This window comes from Canis lupus, chromosome 17 (genome assembly GCF_003254725.2).
Source record: "Canis lupus dingo isolate Sandy chromosome 17, ASM325472v2, whole genome shotgun sequence".
Taxonomy (NCBI): domain Eukaryota; kingdom Metazoa; phylum Chordata; class Mammalia; order Carnivora; family Canidae; genus Canis; species Canis lupus.
Window position 1 is genome coordinate 58,388,186 of NC_064259.1, and position 16,623 is coordinate 58,404,808.

Below are 16,623 nucleotides of genomic sequence, written 5' to 3' on the forward strand. Positions count from 1 at the left end.
TAAAGCGGGCACAGGCCAGGGGTTCCCAAGGTGCTCCACACAGTCAGTGCCCTGGCAGGGAAGCTGGAGCTGGACTGAAGCATCTGTGAGCCAAGAGGTCCCAGAGTACTCTGCACCAGGGGAGCTCCAGCAAACCATCTGGAGCTGAACTGGTATGGCCCTGGAGCATTCTAGGGTGCTTTGCACCTGTGTCTCCTAGTGAGATGGCTGGAACTGTAGTGAACACTGGCTGGGGTGTCCCAATGTGCATTGTTTTGGGGCTGCCTTTGTGGGACAGCTGGGACTCACTGAGGTGAGTGAGTGAGTGAGTCTGACTGGGGTGCCCAGATAGTGCTTCTATCTGTACTATCAAGGTGGAGGGGGAACATAAATTGTGGTGCTTGCCAGCCCCTCCCACCCGGAGGTAGTTCCAGCAGCTCCCCTGCTGTCTGGTAGGGTTCTAGAGCTGGCTCCTTTATATTCTTGTTGCTATTCTAAACCACAGCTTTTTTTTCTGTGCCTCAAGGCAGACAAATCTGCTAATGGTCCTTTAGTACTATTCCTTCCCCCTGCCCAGCCTCCCCAACCCCACATTTCACAACATTGGGGGTGGAGGGTTCCCTTTAATACCGAGTCTCCATTTGTTTTGCCATTCTCTATGTGGTCTATCTTTTGTGCAGAAGCTGTTCAGTCACCCTTAGTTATTCTTCAGGAGGAATTGCTCTATAAATAAGTGTAGATTTGGTGTGTCTATGGAGGAGGTAAGTTCAGGGTCTTCCTCTATCGCCATCTTCAACCTTTTCCTTGGATGTGTACTTTTTAAGCCATTTCATCATAATGGTTAGGAATTCTTTTCCTGTGGTTGGGAATTGGCCTTGATCCATACATGTATCCTATAGGTTTTTGTCTAGTCAGAATCTGGGATGGTTTGTGGTCCTGCAGTAGATCTCATTAATTTGAGTGGCTCTCAGAAGAGTCAGCCTCCCAACTTGGCCAGGTGTTAGCCCACTTAGCACAGCAGTGGAGCTAACAGGGCAGATAGGCAGCTAACATGACAACACTGGGGCCCTTGGAATTCATACTAGAAAAACTATTTTCACAACACTCATAGTTGAGAGGAGTAATGGCCAGAAAACCATTTTTAATGTAACAGCAGAGGGCCATAGTGAGATGGCATATAAGAAATATAACATCTGTTATGTGCAAAAGAGTTGAAAATGAGGGTGGGAAAGAGGCACGCTGTGTTCTCGCTTGGAACACTAAAAAGAAGATGAGGTTTATAGTATTTAGAAAACATTCATCAAACACCTTGTTCAGTTAGTAAGAACATGATGGTTTAGTGATCAAAACCTTCAGTTTTTTTCAGGTTGAGAGAATTAAGTCATCTGTTACATTGTTTTGTTTCTCTGTTGACTTAGGTATTTTAGCTTTTGTTTTAGGTATTAAAGTTTATATTCACAAATAATATTAATATGATTTTGAAATTTTGGTTTTCTGGAAGATAGAAAATACAGCTATGCAACTATACCATGGTATAATGAAAAGAACTTAAACTGGACACTTTATAATAAGCGTGTTAAGTGATCTTGAACAAATACTAGACTGTCTTAGTTTCCTCATAAAATGACAGGGTTGACTAAAGGGTCTCTAGGATTCCTTCCAGCCCACAAATTCTGAAGTTATAATTTTTCAGTTTGTAACTTACAAAAAAAAAAAAAACTAGAATATTATAACATGTAAAAGTTTAATGCATGCTATTACTATGAAGAAAAAAATCTTAACCTGTACTCTTGAGTTGGGATTTTTTTTAGGTTCTCTTTTGAAAATTTGTAGGGATGGGGCAAAAATATATTCACTGATAAAATTTTAGCACTAGCCACAACCACCCTCAAATATGAGAACTAGCAAAGCATTTAGAAATTTTGGAGAGATCCCTAGAAACAAAGGGACCAGAGAAGGGATAAGCCTTAAAATCTGACTATAAAATCTTTTCTGATTCTTTGTTGACCACTAACCTGCTCAGGCTCAGCAGAGACCACCAGAATCAAGCTAAAAAGAGAGCAGCTGGATGCTGAAAAAACTGAGTAGACATTAGTTGCTGCACACAATAGGTCTGACCATTTCACAGCTTGAGCCCAGGGAAGTTAACTTTTTTATTAGAACAACAACAACAAAGTCCTCAGAAAAACAAAACAGATTTCATAGTACTGCAACATAGTATCTACGGTGTTAAGTTTTCAGCCAAAACTTACTAGACATACAAAGAAATGGAGCCCTGCAATCCATATACAAGATTAAAAGCAGTTCATTGACACTTAACTAAGTGGGCCCAGGTAATAGATTTAGCAAATAGACTTAAAGCAGCTATTATAAATTCTAAGAAATGAAGGAAAGCATAATATTAGTGAATAAAGCATTCCAAAAAAAAAAATGGAAACTATTTTTAAAAGAAAACAGAAATTCAAAAGTTGAAAAGTACAGTAACTGAAATGAAAATTTTATACATAGGGTTAGCAGAAATTGAGATAGTAGAAGAAAGAATCGAGTTGAAGACAGATCCATAGAAATTATTCAGTTTGAAGAAAAGAGGGAGAAAAGACTGGGAAAAAACGCACAGTATCTCAGTATAAAACAAAGTCAATTCAACATGGAGTTGGAGTCCTAAAGAGTGAGAAAAGCAAAAAAGCATGTAAAGAAATAATGGCCAGGAACTTCCCAAATTTGGCGGAAAACATTAATTTACAGATCCAAAAAGCCTAAAGAACCCCAACTAGGATAAAAACTAAACTACACCGAGGTTCATTATAGTCAAACTGCTAAAAGATACAGATAAAAATATCTTGAAAGCGACAAGAAAAGAATGATATATACAGGGGAACTAATGTTTGTTTAATAAGAGTGTAAGGTACAAAATAAATATACAGAAATAAATTGTATTTCTTTATACTGGCAGTTCGATACAGTATCAATTACAATACCAATTACATTCACTCAAATGAACTACTCAGCTGAGTCTAACAAAACATGTACAGGACTTACATGCTGAAAAAGATAAAATGCTGTTGAAAGAAATCAAGTATCTAAATAGAGAGGCTGGACACCTGGGTGGCTCAGTGGTTGAGCATCTGCCTTCCGTTCAGGGTGTGATCCCGGAGTCCCAGAATCAAGTCCCACATTGGGCTCTCTGCATGGAGCCTGCTTCTCCCTCTGCCTATGTCTATCTCTGTGTCTCTCATGAATAAATAAATAAAATCTTTATAAATAAATAAATAGGCATAACCTGTTTATAGATTGGAAGGCTCAAAATAGTAGAGATGTTAATTCTCTCCACATTGATACACAGGTTTAACATATAGCAACAAGATTTTTTGTAGATCTACACAAAATTGTTCTATTATATGGAAAGGCAAAAGTACTAGAATAACTAAAAAAATTTGGAAAAAGAACAAGATGGGAAGAATCAGTCTGATTTCAGAACTTACTGTACAGCTATACTAATCAAGACTGTGTGATATTGGCAGAGATATAGCCGTATCAGTGGAACAGAGTTGAGAACTCAGACCAACATAAGTATGCCCAACTAATTTTTTACAAGGATACAAGAGCATTTCAATGGAGAAAATATAGCTTCTTCAGCAAATGATGCTGGAGCAATTGAACATCCATAGGTTTCTTTTAAAACAAGTAATATAAATCTCACATACAAAAATTAAACCGTAAAACTATAACTTAGGAGAAAAAAAAAACATAGGGATCTAGGGCTAGGCAGAGTTTGTGACACCAAAAGCATACTTTATAAAAGGAAACATTGGTAAATTGGACTTCATCCATACTAAAAACTTTTGCTCTGGGAAAGACTGTGCTCAGAGGATAAAAAGACAAATTACAGACTGAGAGAAAATATTTGCAAACTACATATCTGGAAAAAAAAACCCTAAAGTATATAAAGAACTTTCAAAATACAGAGTTAAAAAAAAAGTCCAGTTAGAAAATGGGCAAAAGACATACAGATATTTCATTACAGAGCATATACAGATGGCAATTGAGTACATGAAAAGATGTTTTAACATCATAAGCCATTACAGAAATGCAATTAAAACCACAAGATAACCAATATACACATACTAGAATGGCTAAAATAAATAGATGACACCATATTCTAATAAGGATGCAGAGAAACTGGATCACGCATACAGTGCTGGTTAAAATGTAGTAATAGTAATTCTGGATCAGATTTAGCAGTTTCTTTAAAAATTAAACCTGCAGCTACCACACAATCCAGTGAATTGCATTCCTGGGCATTTATCCCAGAGAAATGAGGACTTATGTTCACACAAAACTTGTACATTAATGTTTATAGCAGTTTTACTTATAGTAGCCAAAAATGGAAATAAGCCAGATATCCTTTAATGAATGAATGGTTAAACAAAATGTGGCACATCCATACCATGAATACTACTGAGTAACAAAAAGGAATGAACTATCAATAAAAGCAGCCTGGATGACTCTAGGAAATTATGCTGAGCAAAACAAGCCAATCCATAAAGGTTGTATACTATATGATTCTATTTATGTAACATTTTTGAAGGGGCAAATTAGAAATGGAAAACAGATTTGTGGTTGCTGGGTGTTTAAAGAAGAGTTGGAGGTGAAGGGGGGAAATGGGCTCCACAAGGGCAACGTGAGGGATTCTTGTAGTGATGGAAACTTTCTTTATCTTGACTACCAGAGTCAATACCCTGGTTGTAAAACATACTATAAATTTACAAGATATTTCCACTGGGGAAAGCTAGGTATAGGGTACTTGGGATCTCTCTATTTTTTTAAAATAACCACGTGTGAATTTACAGTGATCTCAAAATATTTAATTAAAAAAGAAGAGTAATATCTAAATACCTACTTTTCTGGTTTCCGTGAGAAAACAATAGAAGGGCATGGTTAAACCACAGTAGACCTTTTCAAGCCTCTTGACTTGCTACCACCAAACCTCAGCCAGGTGCATGTATTTTTCCTGACTGTGGGGTTTTTTAATGGCATTCAGCTAATAATGAATAGATAATTTCTCAATCTGGACTACCCTTGTTATAAAGAGGCAATAGGGACGATGATCACAGTAGGTGGAGGTAGTGATGATAGTGACAAAAAGTTCAATATAAAAGTTACCAACTTCTCTGGTACCTCATACTATTTTTTTCCTTTTTTTTTTTTTTTAACCATATCTCAGGAAGTTTGATATTGTTACTGTTTCTTTTAAAAATAGATATTAATTTTCATCTGCAACTTCTTCAATAAGAACAAAATTGATTCAGAGTTCAGTGATGAAATTAAAAGTGAAAGTCAGTTGTTTAAAACAAGGTTATGCTTGCTGTGTGGATAATCTTCACTTTGAGTGGATTATACCTTGCTGCCAGTTATGGGGCCATGATACAGTGTCAGTCACCTTTTTATAGTCAACCAGTTCCACTCCACAGCTGGTCATTGCGTTTGTTGTACTGTAGACATTAAAACTAAAGATAATAGAAATGGGTCTCTGTTCTCTCTCTCCCCAGTGCCTCTCCTTTAATCCAGCAGGGTAAACTGAAGTGAACCTTTAAGCAAGTGAGATAGAACCTTTTCCTTTTCATACACATGTTCTAGCTTTTCTACCTATGAAGATGGGAAAACTAAGGGTTATGAGTCTTGCCAAGTCAGAATCTCCCCAGGCCTGAGCCTCTTCTTAGTTGTTAATTACATTTCCAACAATGCTGAGTTACAATGAATGTATGTAATTAAAGAAAAAGACAGCTAAAACTTAGAGCTCTATTTCATTCACTCAGTATCCAGGCAAAAGTCATTTTGAGGAGGAAACAGTTAAGTCAGCATGGCCCAATACACCTAATATTTTTTTTTTAATTTTTATTTATTATTTATGATAGTCACAGAGAGAGAGAGAGGCAGAGACATAGGCAGAGGGAGAAGCAGGCTCCATGCACTGGGAGCCCGACGTGGGATTTGATCCCGGGCCTCCAGGATCGCGCCCTGGGCCAAAGGCAGGCGCCAAACCGCTGCGTCACCCAGGGATCCCTACACCTAATATTTTTATTATTTATATCATTTTAACCTGTGGCTTAAAGAATCAGCCTACAAAATACTATTTGGTACCATTGGTATTATTTTACATTGGTTCCAACAGGAAATATTAATGCAGCTTCTTCCTCCTTGCCACTTATCTCTCATGTCACCCAAAAATCTCTATCTTCAGTTCAGTTTTTCTTTAGTTCTACTTCTCTGTTACACTTCACGTGCTTTATTTTAGGCTGGTAGGCCGTGACCCACTACACCCTTGAAGTAACCATTTATTATGTACAAGAAATCTTTCTTTTCCTTGCAAGGCCCTTGCAAGGCCCTGTTCTTTTATTATTATTATTATTTTAGATTTTATTTATTTATTCATGAGAGACATAGGCAGAGGGAGAAGCAGGCTAGGGACCCTGGTGCAGAACTCGATTCCAGGACTCCGGGATCACGCCCTGAGCCAAAGGCAGATGCTCAACCACTGAGCCACTCAGGTGCCCCCTCAAGGACCTTGTTCTTAACACCAGTGCGGTAAGCTGGAACATGCCAGCAACTGCTACTGAGGCAGTGAGGCCTCCATACACTGAAAGGACAAGAGGAAGGAATAGTAAGTTTCTTGGCTTATTCAGTAGTTGGTGGGGGGAAGGGATAGCATTAGAGAATGATGTTTTAGAAGAGACTAAGTGCATGTGATTTTGCTGGATTTACTTTTTGTTCTTCTGTCTGCTTTTGCAAAGGAAAGAAAACATTTCTTTTTTTTTTTTTAAGATTTTATTTATTTATTCATGAGAGACACACAGAGAGAGGCAGAGACACAGGCAGAGGGAGAAGCAGGCTCCACGCAGGGAGCCCGATGTGGGACTCGATCCCGGGTCTCCAGGATCACGCCCTGGGCCAAAGGCAGATGCTCAACCACTGAGCCACCCAGGCATCCCGGAAAGAAAACATTTCTTAGTTCCTATCTGAACCTGGTCCTTTAGGTGTGTTAACTATTTTGTCCTTAAATAATGGTAATAGTTATTAAAATATACATAATGCTTTGTAGTTGACAACATGATTTCTTATGATTACCCATCCAGAGATGAGTAAATAGAAACTCTGAAGTCTCACAGCTTCTCAGTTAGAGCCAATCTCCACATTTATTGTCTTCTCCAAATTCTGTGCTCCTTTGCCTAGGCCACATTGCTGCTTGGGAGTGTGTAGTTTCCCCTCCGCTGTGAGTAGTGGAAAAGCAGGACTTCAGACTTTGCATTCTTTCCTGAACAGCTCAGCAAGAGAAAGGGGTAGTTATGAGACTAGAAGGTAGATGAGAATAGACTATGAGGGTCCAAGCTCCCTTCCTGAGGTTTTATCTTTTCTTTCATTTCAGGATGGCAATGACACGGAGAACTATGTTCCAGAAGGGGGAGGTGCATAACAAACCATCAGGATTCTGGGGAATGATAAAAAGTGTTACCACTTCAGCACCAGGAAGTGAAAGTATCCTTTATTTATCCCTCTGTTTGATTCTTTTTTCTCAACTCTGGACCAAGGCCAGAAGAAAAAAGTAGTATTGGGGTGGTCTCTCCTGAGGTACCTGACTGCATCAGAGTCCAGCTGGGCAGGGCTAGGCTTAGGAAATACAGAGTCATCTTTCCAATACCCCTAAAAGATCATAAAACCATTGTCCTTGAGCTAAAAAAGTCCCAAAAGTCACTCTTTCCATTTTATAGATAAGAAAATAGACCCAGAGAAATTAAGTCACCCTGTGGTTTGTGGCAAAGATAGGGCCTCCTCTTGGTTCTTTCCCCTGCACTATTCTGTTTCCCAGGTGTGAACAAGCAGCATAAAACACAATGGCTAAAAACACACACACACATACAATGGGTCCCTAAAATGGATGGTTTGTGTATGTATGGGATGGTAGGGACCTGTTTTCTAAAGCAGTCAGTATTTCTAAACACATTTTAAGCAGCGCTGTATCTTCAGTGACTTTTGATTTAAAGAATCAAAGAGACTGGGTTAATGGACTAGTCCTGGCCCAGCTGGTTGCAGTGTTAAACTGATGCCAGAAAAAAAAAAAAAAAAAAAACTGATGCCTAAATAGAGTAACAAAATCTCTCTGTGACTACCAGGCTCTTTTTTTTTTTTTTTTTTTAAGATTTTATTTATTTATTCATGAGAGAGAAAGAGAGAGAGAGGCAGAGACACAGGCAGAGGGAGAAGCAGGCTCCCTGCAGGGAGCCCGTCGTGGGACTTGATCCCGAGTCTCCAGGATCAGGCTCTGGGCTGAAGGTGGTGTTAAACCGCTGAGCCACCCGGGCTGCCCCTACCAGGCTCTTAAGTCAAAACTCTGGGGCATTGGGGGGTGGGGGGGGGGGTGCTGGTGTAAGATAGCATATTCTTGCTTCTTTCTCTGGCCTGAGGAAGCACAAATTCCCTTTTGCTTCAACTGGAAGAAAAGGATATAATCTGTTCTTGCTATAAATTGTGGCATATCTTTCTGGTGTCAAAAGTAGATAAGAATTAGACCAAAGAAAGACAGGATAACATGACTAGGAGAGAGAAAAAAAGGTTTACATTGAATGCATTTAATCCAAAAACATTTATTTCACGTCTCCTATTTCCAGGCAGAATCCTAAGGGATAAAATGATGAATAGAGGGCAGCCCGGCTGGCTCAGCGGTTTAGCTCCCCCTCCAGCCCAGGGCATGACCCTGGAAACTGGGGATTGAGTCCCACATTGGGCTCCCTGCATGAAGCCTGCTTCTCCCTCTGCCTCTCTCTGCCTCTCTTTCTGTGTCTCTCATGAATAAATAAATAAAATCTTTTAAAAAAATATGATGAATAGAGTATACTCTCTCTCCTCAAAAAGCTGGCTATCTAATCATGGGAGAGGCAGACTTGAAACTTAGTTACACCCTGTTGTTTGCCTGGACCATGCGAGTAGCAGCCACTACTGAGAAAGGAGCTGAAGGGCACTTGGTAATTTGAGTACTACTGGCATACCTAATACATACCTCAGAGATGTTACAGGTTTGGTTCCAGAACATCACAATAAAGCAAATATCACAATGAAGCATTCAGATGAAGATTTTTGGTTTCCCAGTATATATAAAAGTTATGCTTATACCATATCTTATTGAGTGTGCAATAGCATTCTTTAAAATATATATATATCTTATATTTATATATATTTTATATTTATATATATATATATATATCCCATGTGTGTGTGTGTGTGTGTGTGTGTATAAAATACTAACCATCATCTGAATTTTCAGTAAGTGGTAATTACTGATCATAAATCACCATAACAAATATAATAATGATAATAATAATGAAAAAGTTTGAAGTAAGGTGAGAATTACCAAAATGTGACACAGAGACACAAATGGTGCCAATAGATTTGCCCAACATAGGATTGCCACAACCTTCAATTTGTTTAAAAAAAAAAAAAAAAAATCTGCGGAGGGCAACAAAATGGGGTATGCCTCTAGTGAGAAAAATCAGAGTAGGGAGGATTTGTATCAAAGTGGATCTTCCAACTTGGGCTATCTTCAATATTTTTATTACTTAAAAGTCCATAAAAACCAAAGTAGGCTTAAGCTATTTTAGCAACAATATGTCAAGTCTAAATGGAGAAAGTAATAGGATCTCACTGAGTTCTTTGCAAAGTAGCATTAGTGTAATGGAAAGAACAGGCCTTGGAGGAAGGCAGATCTGACTTTGCATCCACACCTATTAGCCTCATGACTTTGAGCAAGTTATTTGACTCTGAGTTTTGCTTTCCTTATCTACAAAATGGGTGATAACACCTATCTCATGAGACTGTTGGGAGAATAATAGAAAATAATGTCTGTAAGAACCAAACAGGGTCATGCTTATAAATCCCAGCCTGTATTAGAACTCAGTAATGTTAATTCCCTTTCCTAATAATATATTTATTCAGATATTTTAGGGAAAAACTATGCTATTTTATAGTTACCTGTGTAACTATTTGAGATTTCAAGGTTATATTTGACTTACTCTAACCAAATCAAAGAAAAACAACAATGAACAGAACCATCTGTCTGAGCCACTTGAACTAGTGAAAAACTGAGTGGTATGTGTTTGATAATGCTCTTGCTGGAGAAGTTTTACACACCTGTGTTGGAGATTGGGAAAATTGCTCTGAAGGAGTACTGTTGGCCAGTGAAGCAGGAAATTGAATAAATAGGTAGTTTCTAGGATTACTCTAGGAGAAATCAAAAGCATATGCTTTCTTCATTGCTATTTCTTGAAACTTCCTTATGATTTAAACCTTGATGCCCATTTTGTGCCAGATCTTACTCTTATTCAACAGGAAGTGGATGCTTTGGAAGAACTAAGCAGGCAGCTTTTTCTGGAAACAGCTGATCTATATGCTACCAAGGTACAGATTAAGGAAATGGAAGTGCTGTTTTTACCAGTATGATTGAAAAGAGAACAAGATTTAGATTTAGTATCCTCTATGGCCAAGCTGTGCAAGAGAGACCTCATAGCTCTAGTATCAGCCATGAAGCATTAGGAGTCAGCATTCTTCATGACATTGCTCCTACCCGTAGCAAAATTCTTACTGGAACACTCTCAATAATAGAAATTATTGGGGTAGTCAAGAGAGGTTTTTCAACATCAGAAGGTGGCACACACTACTTCTACTGATTCAGGGTCAATATGATAACTCTTCTGATTGCTTTTTATTCCCTTATAAATTAGTAATATTGTAAGAGCAGTGCCATGATCTAGCCATATTTTAAAGGATCCAGATCAAGTGGCACCTGGGTGGCTCAGTCAATTGAATGTCTGACTCTTGGTTTTGGCTCAAGTTATGATCTCAGGGTCATGAGAATGAGCCCCTTATTAGGCTCACACTGGGTGTAGTGCCTGCTCAAGATTCTCTCTGTCTCTCTCTCCCTGCCTCTCTCCCTCTCTCCCTCTGCCCTTCCCCCTGCACCCTCTCAGCTCTCTTTCTCTTAAAAAGAAAGGAAGGGAAGGGAAGGGAAGGGAAGGGAAAGGAAGGAAGGATCCAGAGCAAGAAGTGACCTAATTGTAAGAAGTAACTTTACAACTAAAATACAATTTAAATAAGCAAAATCTAGGGGGATCCCTGGGTGGCTCAGCTGTTTGGCATCTGCCTTTGGCCCAGGGCGCGATCCTGGAGTCCCGGGATCGAGTCCCGCGCCGGGCTCCTAGTGTGGAGCCTGCTTCTCCGTCTTCCTGTGTCTCTGCCTCTCTCATTCTCTCTCTACATCTATCATGAATGAATAAATAAATAAATAAATAAATAAATAAATAAATAAATAAATCTTTTTTAAAAAATAAATAAATAAATAAATAAGCAAAATCTATTAGTTAAGTTCGTTTGAACTATTTTTATACTTTTCAAGGATCACTTCATAGGAATAGCCATATAAGATAGAAGTTAACATGGGCCTTGAAGACAGACCTGGGCCTAAATTCCCCAACTCACTGGCTGTGTGACCTTGGGCAAATTATCTAATCCCTGTAAGCCTCAGTTTTCTCATGTGTAAAATTAAGATAATAGAACATATAAGAGTTGTTATAAAAATTAAAGTAGATAATGTATGTAAGGGGTTTATCTTAGTATCAGGCTTAAAGTAAGCATCAAGTAATAAATATTGCCCACTAGTATTATTTTAATATTAATATCACGTGTGGGTTTTTCACCCTGGCAAAGCAGTGATTTCATAGAGGCAAGAATGTTTTGGTTGAGTATTAGTTTACATTTTGCTGAGACTAACCATGTTTTGTTGTTTGTTTCTCTCAGGAGAGAATAGAATATTCCAAAACTTTCAAGGGGAAATACTTTAATTTTCTGGGTTACTTTTTCTCTATTTACTGTGTTTGGAAAATTTTCATGGTAAGTATATTTGTTTTAACTATCAGGGTTTAGGTTATTTTCCCTGGTAATGACAGAAAGAAAAGTGGGTTTGACTGAGGCACAGAACTGAATACCAAATTCAGTTGAGTCAACAGAGAATGCTGCCTATCACATGGCCGAGCCTAACTCCTACCCCTCTCTTTTTTAGATCACCTAGAGGTTGCATTTTCCTTCAGTCAGATATCATTAATAAGGCCATAGCTTATAAATTATATGAAGGGAATATGAAAGTTTCTTATACTCTGCTTTCCCTATTACCCTTGAATATAGCTATGTGACATAATCCCTACCTTCAGCTCAGAACAGAAACCACCTCTCCTTTTTAATCACCTGTATATATCTTAAAAACTTCAATCCACGGGGCAGCCCGGGTGGCTCAGTGGTTGAGCGCCACCTTCAGCCCAGGGCCTGATCCTGGAGACCCGGGATCGAGTTCCACGTCAGGCTCCCTGCATGGGGCCTGCTTCTCCCTCTGCCTGTGTCTCTGCTTCTCTCTCTCTCCTGTGTGTCTCTCATGAATAAATAAATAAAATCTTTAAAAAAAAAGTTCAATCCAAAGTAAATTGTATAACTAAAACATATTTCTAGAGATAAATTCATCTTATGTGCTTTTAGCTCTTATTCTTTCGTGGCTCTCTCTTAACGTTCTATTCTTTATGTGCATTTTATGTACATTCTTGTGACTCCTCTGTAGATATTCATGGATTTCAGTGTGATTACAGAAAAGGCTGAACTTTCTGGTTCTGTGACTTCCCTACTAGAGCTGTGTTTGCACAAAGAGGAGCTTTGTCAGCTTGTTAATTTTGATTGATAGAGATAAATGGAAAATTCTGGATTTTAATGGATCTAACATTATAATAAATTGATGTCAATACCTATTCAGAGAACATTTTTAAATTTTGATTCATTCAAGTTGAAGATGATAAGTGAAGATCATATATGTTCAATGAGCTAAGCTACTAAAAAGTTTTTCTTGAACTATAGCCTTAAGGGGAGCATATCATTTTATCAGCTTTATTGAGGTATAATTGACATTCACTAAACTGCACATATTTAAAAGGTATAGTTGGGTAAGTTTTGACAGAGGTATACATCTGTTGCAACAGCTATCACCACATTTAAGATAGAGAACATCATCCATCCATCACTTCCAAAAGCCCTGTAACATATCTCTTGCAACCCCACTCAACCACCAATCTGTTGTCATTATACATTAGTTTATATTTTCTAGAATTTGATATAAATGAAATCTTAAAGTAGGTATCCTTTATCTGTCTGGAAGTTTCTACTCAGCATAATTATTTTATGTTTCATTTATGTTATTATGTGATCCTCATTGCTGAGTAGTATTCCGTTGTATGATTATGCCACAGTTTATCTATTCACCTGCCAATGGGTATTTGTTTCTGCTTTGAAGATATTATAAATAAAGCTGCTATGAACATTTGTGTGCAAGTTTATATGTGGACATATGCTGTCTTTCCTCTTGAGAGAAAACACTTAGGTGTAGCATGGCTAGGTCACATGACAGATGGATGTTAAACTTTTGAAGAAATGGCCAAACTTTTCCAAAGAGACTGTACATTTTACATCTCCACCTGCATTGTTTCAGTATTTGATTTACTCCACATCCTTGCTGACATTTTATAGTCAGTCTTGTAAATTATAGACATTTTAGTAGGTATGAGGTGGTATTGATTAATTTGCATTTTTCTAATGCCTAATGGTGCTAAACAACTTTTCATGTGCTAATTTGCCACCTGTATATTTTTAGGAGGAGGATAGATCTATTCAAATTTATTGCCCAATTTTTAAATTAGGTTTTATTGTGTTTTGCAAGTTTTTCACTATATTCTGGAAACCTTTTATCAAATATGTGATTTTCAAATATTCTCTCTCAGTCACTGGCTTAGCTTGTCATTCTCTGCACAGTGTCTTTCTAAGAATTGAAGTTCTTAATTTTGATGAAGTCTAGTTTATCTCTTTTTTTTTCTTTTTTTATCTTTTGTTTTCTATTATGGGTTATGCTTTTGGTGTTGTACCTAAGAAATCTTTGCCCAACCTGACTTCATAAAGACTTTTCTCATGTTTTATTCTACGAATTTTATATTTTGAGATTTTTACATTTAGGTGCATGATACATCTGGAGTTCATTTTCTCAGACGATGTTGGAATGTGGATCCAAAGGATGCCTGGGTGGCTCAATGGTTAAAGGTCTGCCTTTGGCTCAGGGCGTGATCCCGGGGTCCTGGGATCGAGTTTTGCATCAGGCTCCCTCTGCCTATTGCCTATGTCTCTGCTTCTCTCTCTGTGTCTCTCATGAATAAATAAATCAATCTTTTTAAAAAGGGAAGGGGGGTAGCCCCGGTAGCGCAGCGGTTTAGCGCTGCCTGCAGCCCGGGGTGTGATCCTGGAGTCCTGGGATTGAGTCCCATGTCGGGCTCCCTGCATGGAGCCTGCTTCTTTATCCCTCTGCCTGTGTCTCTGCCTCTCTCTCTCTCTCTCTCTGTGTCTGTCAGGAATAAATAAATAAAATCTTAAAAAAAAAAAAAAGATCAGTTTGATCTTCTTGAAGCTTATTTTAAAAATAATAAAATTAAATTAAAAAATTAGAAATTGGGCAGCCCCGGTGGCGCAGCGGTTTGGCACCGCCTGCAGTCCGGGTTTGATCCTGGGGACCCTGGATCGAGTTCCACGTCAGGCTCCCTGCGTGGAGCCTGCTTCTCCCTCTGCCTGTGCCTCTGCCCCTCTCTCTCTGTGTCTCTATGAATGGATAAATAAAATCTTTAAAAAAATTAAAATTAAATAATTAATTAATTAAAAATTTTAAAAAAGGAATGTGGATCCAAGTTCATTTTCTTCATATAGATATCCACTTGTTCTAGCACCATTTGTTGAAAAGATTATCCTTTCTCCATCGAATTGACTTTACAGTTTTGTTAAAAACTAATTGACCATATATGGACAGGTCTGTGTCTGTACTCTGTTCTTTCCTTTTTTTTTTTTTTTTTTTTTAAGATTTATTTATTTATGATAGACATAGAGAGAGAGAGAGAGAGGCAGAGACACAGGCAGAGGGAGAAGCAGGCTCCATGCAGGGAGCCCGACGTGGAATTCGATCCGGGTCTCCAGAATCGCCCCCTGGGCCAAAGGCAGGCGCTAAACCGCTGCGCCACCCAGGGATCCCTGTTCTTTCCTATTGATACATATGTCTGCCTTTATTTATGCCAGTACCACTCTGGCTTAATCACTGTAGCTTTATAATAAGTCTTGAAATCAAATTGTTTAAGTACTCTAATTTTGTTCTCTTTTTTAAACTCATTTTGGCCATTCTGTGTCCTTTGCATTTCCATATGAATCTTAGAACCAGATTTTTAATGGTGCTAAATACAAAAATACCTGCTGAAGTATGTACTAGAAAGTCACTAAATCTTCAGATCAATTTGAAGAGAAGTGACAATCCTAATATTGAGTCTTCTAATTGATAAACAGTGTAACTTCATTTATTTAGATCTTATTTAGTTTCACTCAGCAATGTTTAGTTTTTAGTGTATAGATCTTTTACATCAACTTTATCTCAAGTACTTAATATTTTGATGCTATTATTTATAATATAATTAAAATTATAGTTTATATTTTTATGATTTCAGTTTCTGAGTATTACTAGTATATAGATATACAATTGATTCTTGTCTGTTGATCTTATATTCCACAACCTTGCTAAATCCCCTTATTCTAAATGCTTTTTATAGATTTCATTGGATTTTTTATACATAGACAATCAGATCTCTGAAAACAAAGACAGTTTTGCTTCTTTGTTTCCTATCTGCATGCCTTTTATTCCTTCCCTTCTTTTCCCTTCCCTTTGTATCCTATATCCCATCTTTCTTCCTTCTCTGGCCTTATTGCACTGACCAAAACCTCCTGTAAAAAATTAAACAAAAGTGTTAAGAGCAGTCATCCTGATCTTGTTAAATACAGGGTTAGATAGGTACCCTTTATCAGGTTGAGGAAGTTACTTCTATTTATAGTTTATTGAGTGTTTTTAATCATGAAAGCGTGTTTGTTTTAGACGGTGCTCTTTCTGCATCTATTAAGAGGATCATATGACTTTTTAGTCAACTAATATAGTGAATTACATTGATTAATTCTTTAATATTAATCTGGCCTTGAATTCCTGTAATAAACCTTACTTGACCATGGTGTATATTGTTGGGTTTAATTTGCTGACATTTTCTTAAGAATTTTTGCATCAATGTTTATGAGGAATATTGGAGTATGGTTTTCTTTTCTTTTTTTAAGATTTTATTTATTTATTCATGAAACACACACACACACACACACACACAGAGGCAGAGACACAGGCAGAGGAGAAGCAGGCTCCATCAGGAGCCTGACATGGGACTCAATCCTGGGTCTCCAGGATCACACCCCAGGCTGAAGGCGGCGCTAAACCACTGAGCCACCGGGACTGCCCTGGAGTATGGTTTTCTTGTAATGTCTTTGGCTCTGGTGTCAGAGCAATGCTAACCTTAAAGGTTAAGAAGAATTCCTTCTTCCAATATGTGGAAGAGTTTATGTGGAATTATAATTTCTTTCTTAAATGCTTGGTGGAATTCACCAGTGAAGGCATCTGAATCTAGAGTCATCTTTGCAGGAAAATCATTTAACTACAGATTTAATTTCTTT

General features: G+C 37.9%; 1 protein-coding gene across 5 annotated transcripts in view; it reads left to right on the plus strand.

Moving 5' to 3' along the window:
• Positions 1-16,623, plus strand: part of LOC112664066 (Golgi pH regulator) — a 61,454-nt gene that overhangs the window by 31,170 nt on the left and 13,661 nt on the right. For 2 of the 5 annotated variants that reach the window (XM_025453264.3, XM_025453268.3), the window contains 3 exons: positions 7,403-7,512; positions 10,319-10,425; positions 11,821-11,913. In XM_025453264.3, the coding sequence (XP_025309049.1) occupies positions 7,403-7,512; positions 10,319-10,425; positions 11,821-11,913 (310 nt within the window). The remainder of the gene's footprint in view (positions 1-7,402; positions 7,513-10,318; positions 10,426-11,820; positions 11,914-16,623) is intronic. The other 3 variants (XM_025453265.3, XM_049095619.1, XM_049095620.1) reach the window with 3 other exon arrangements.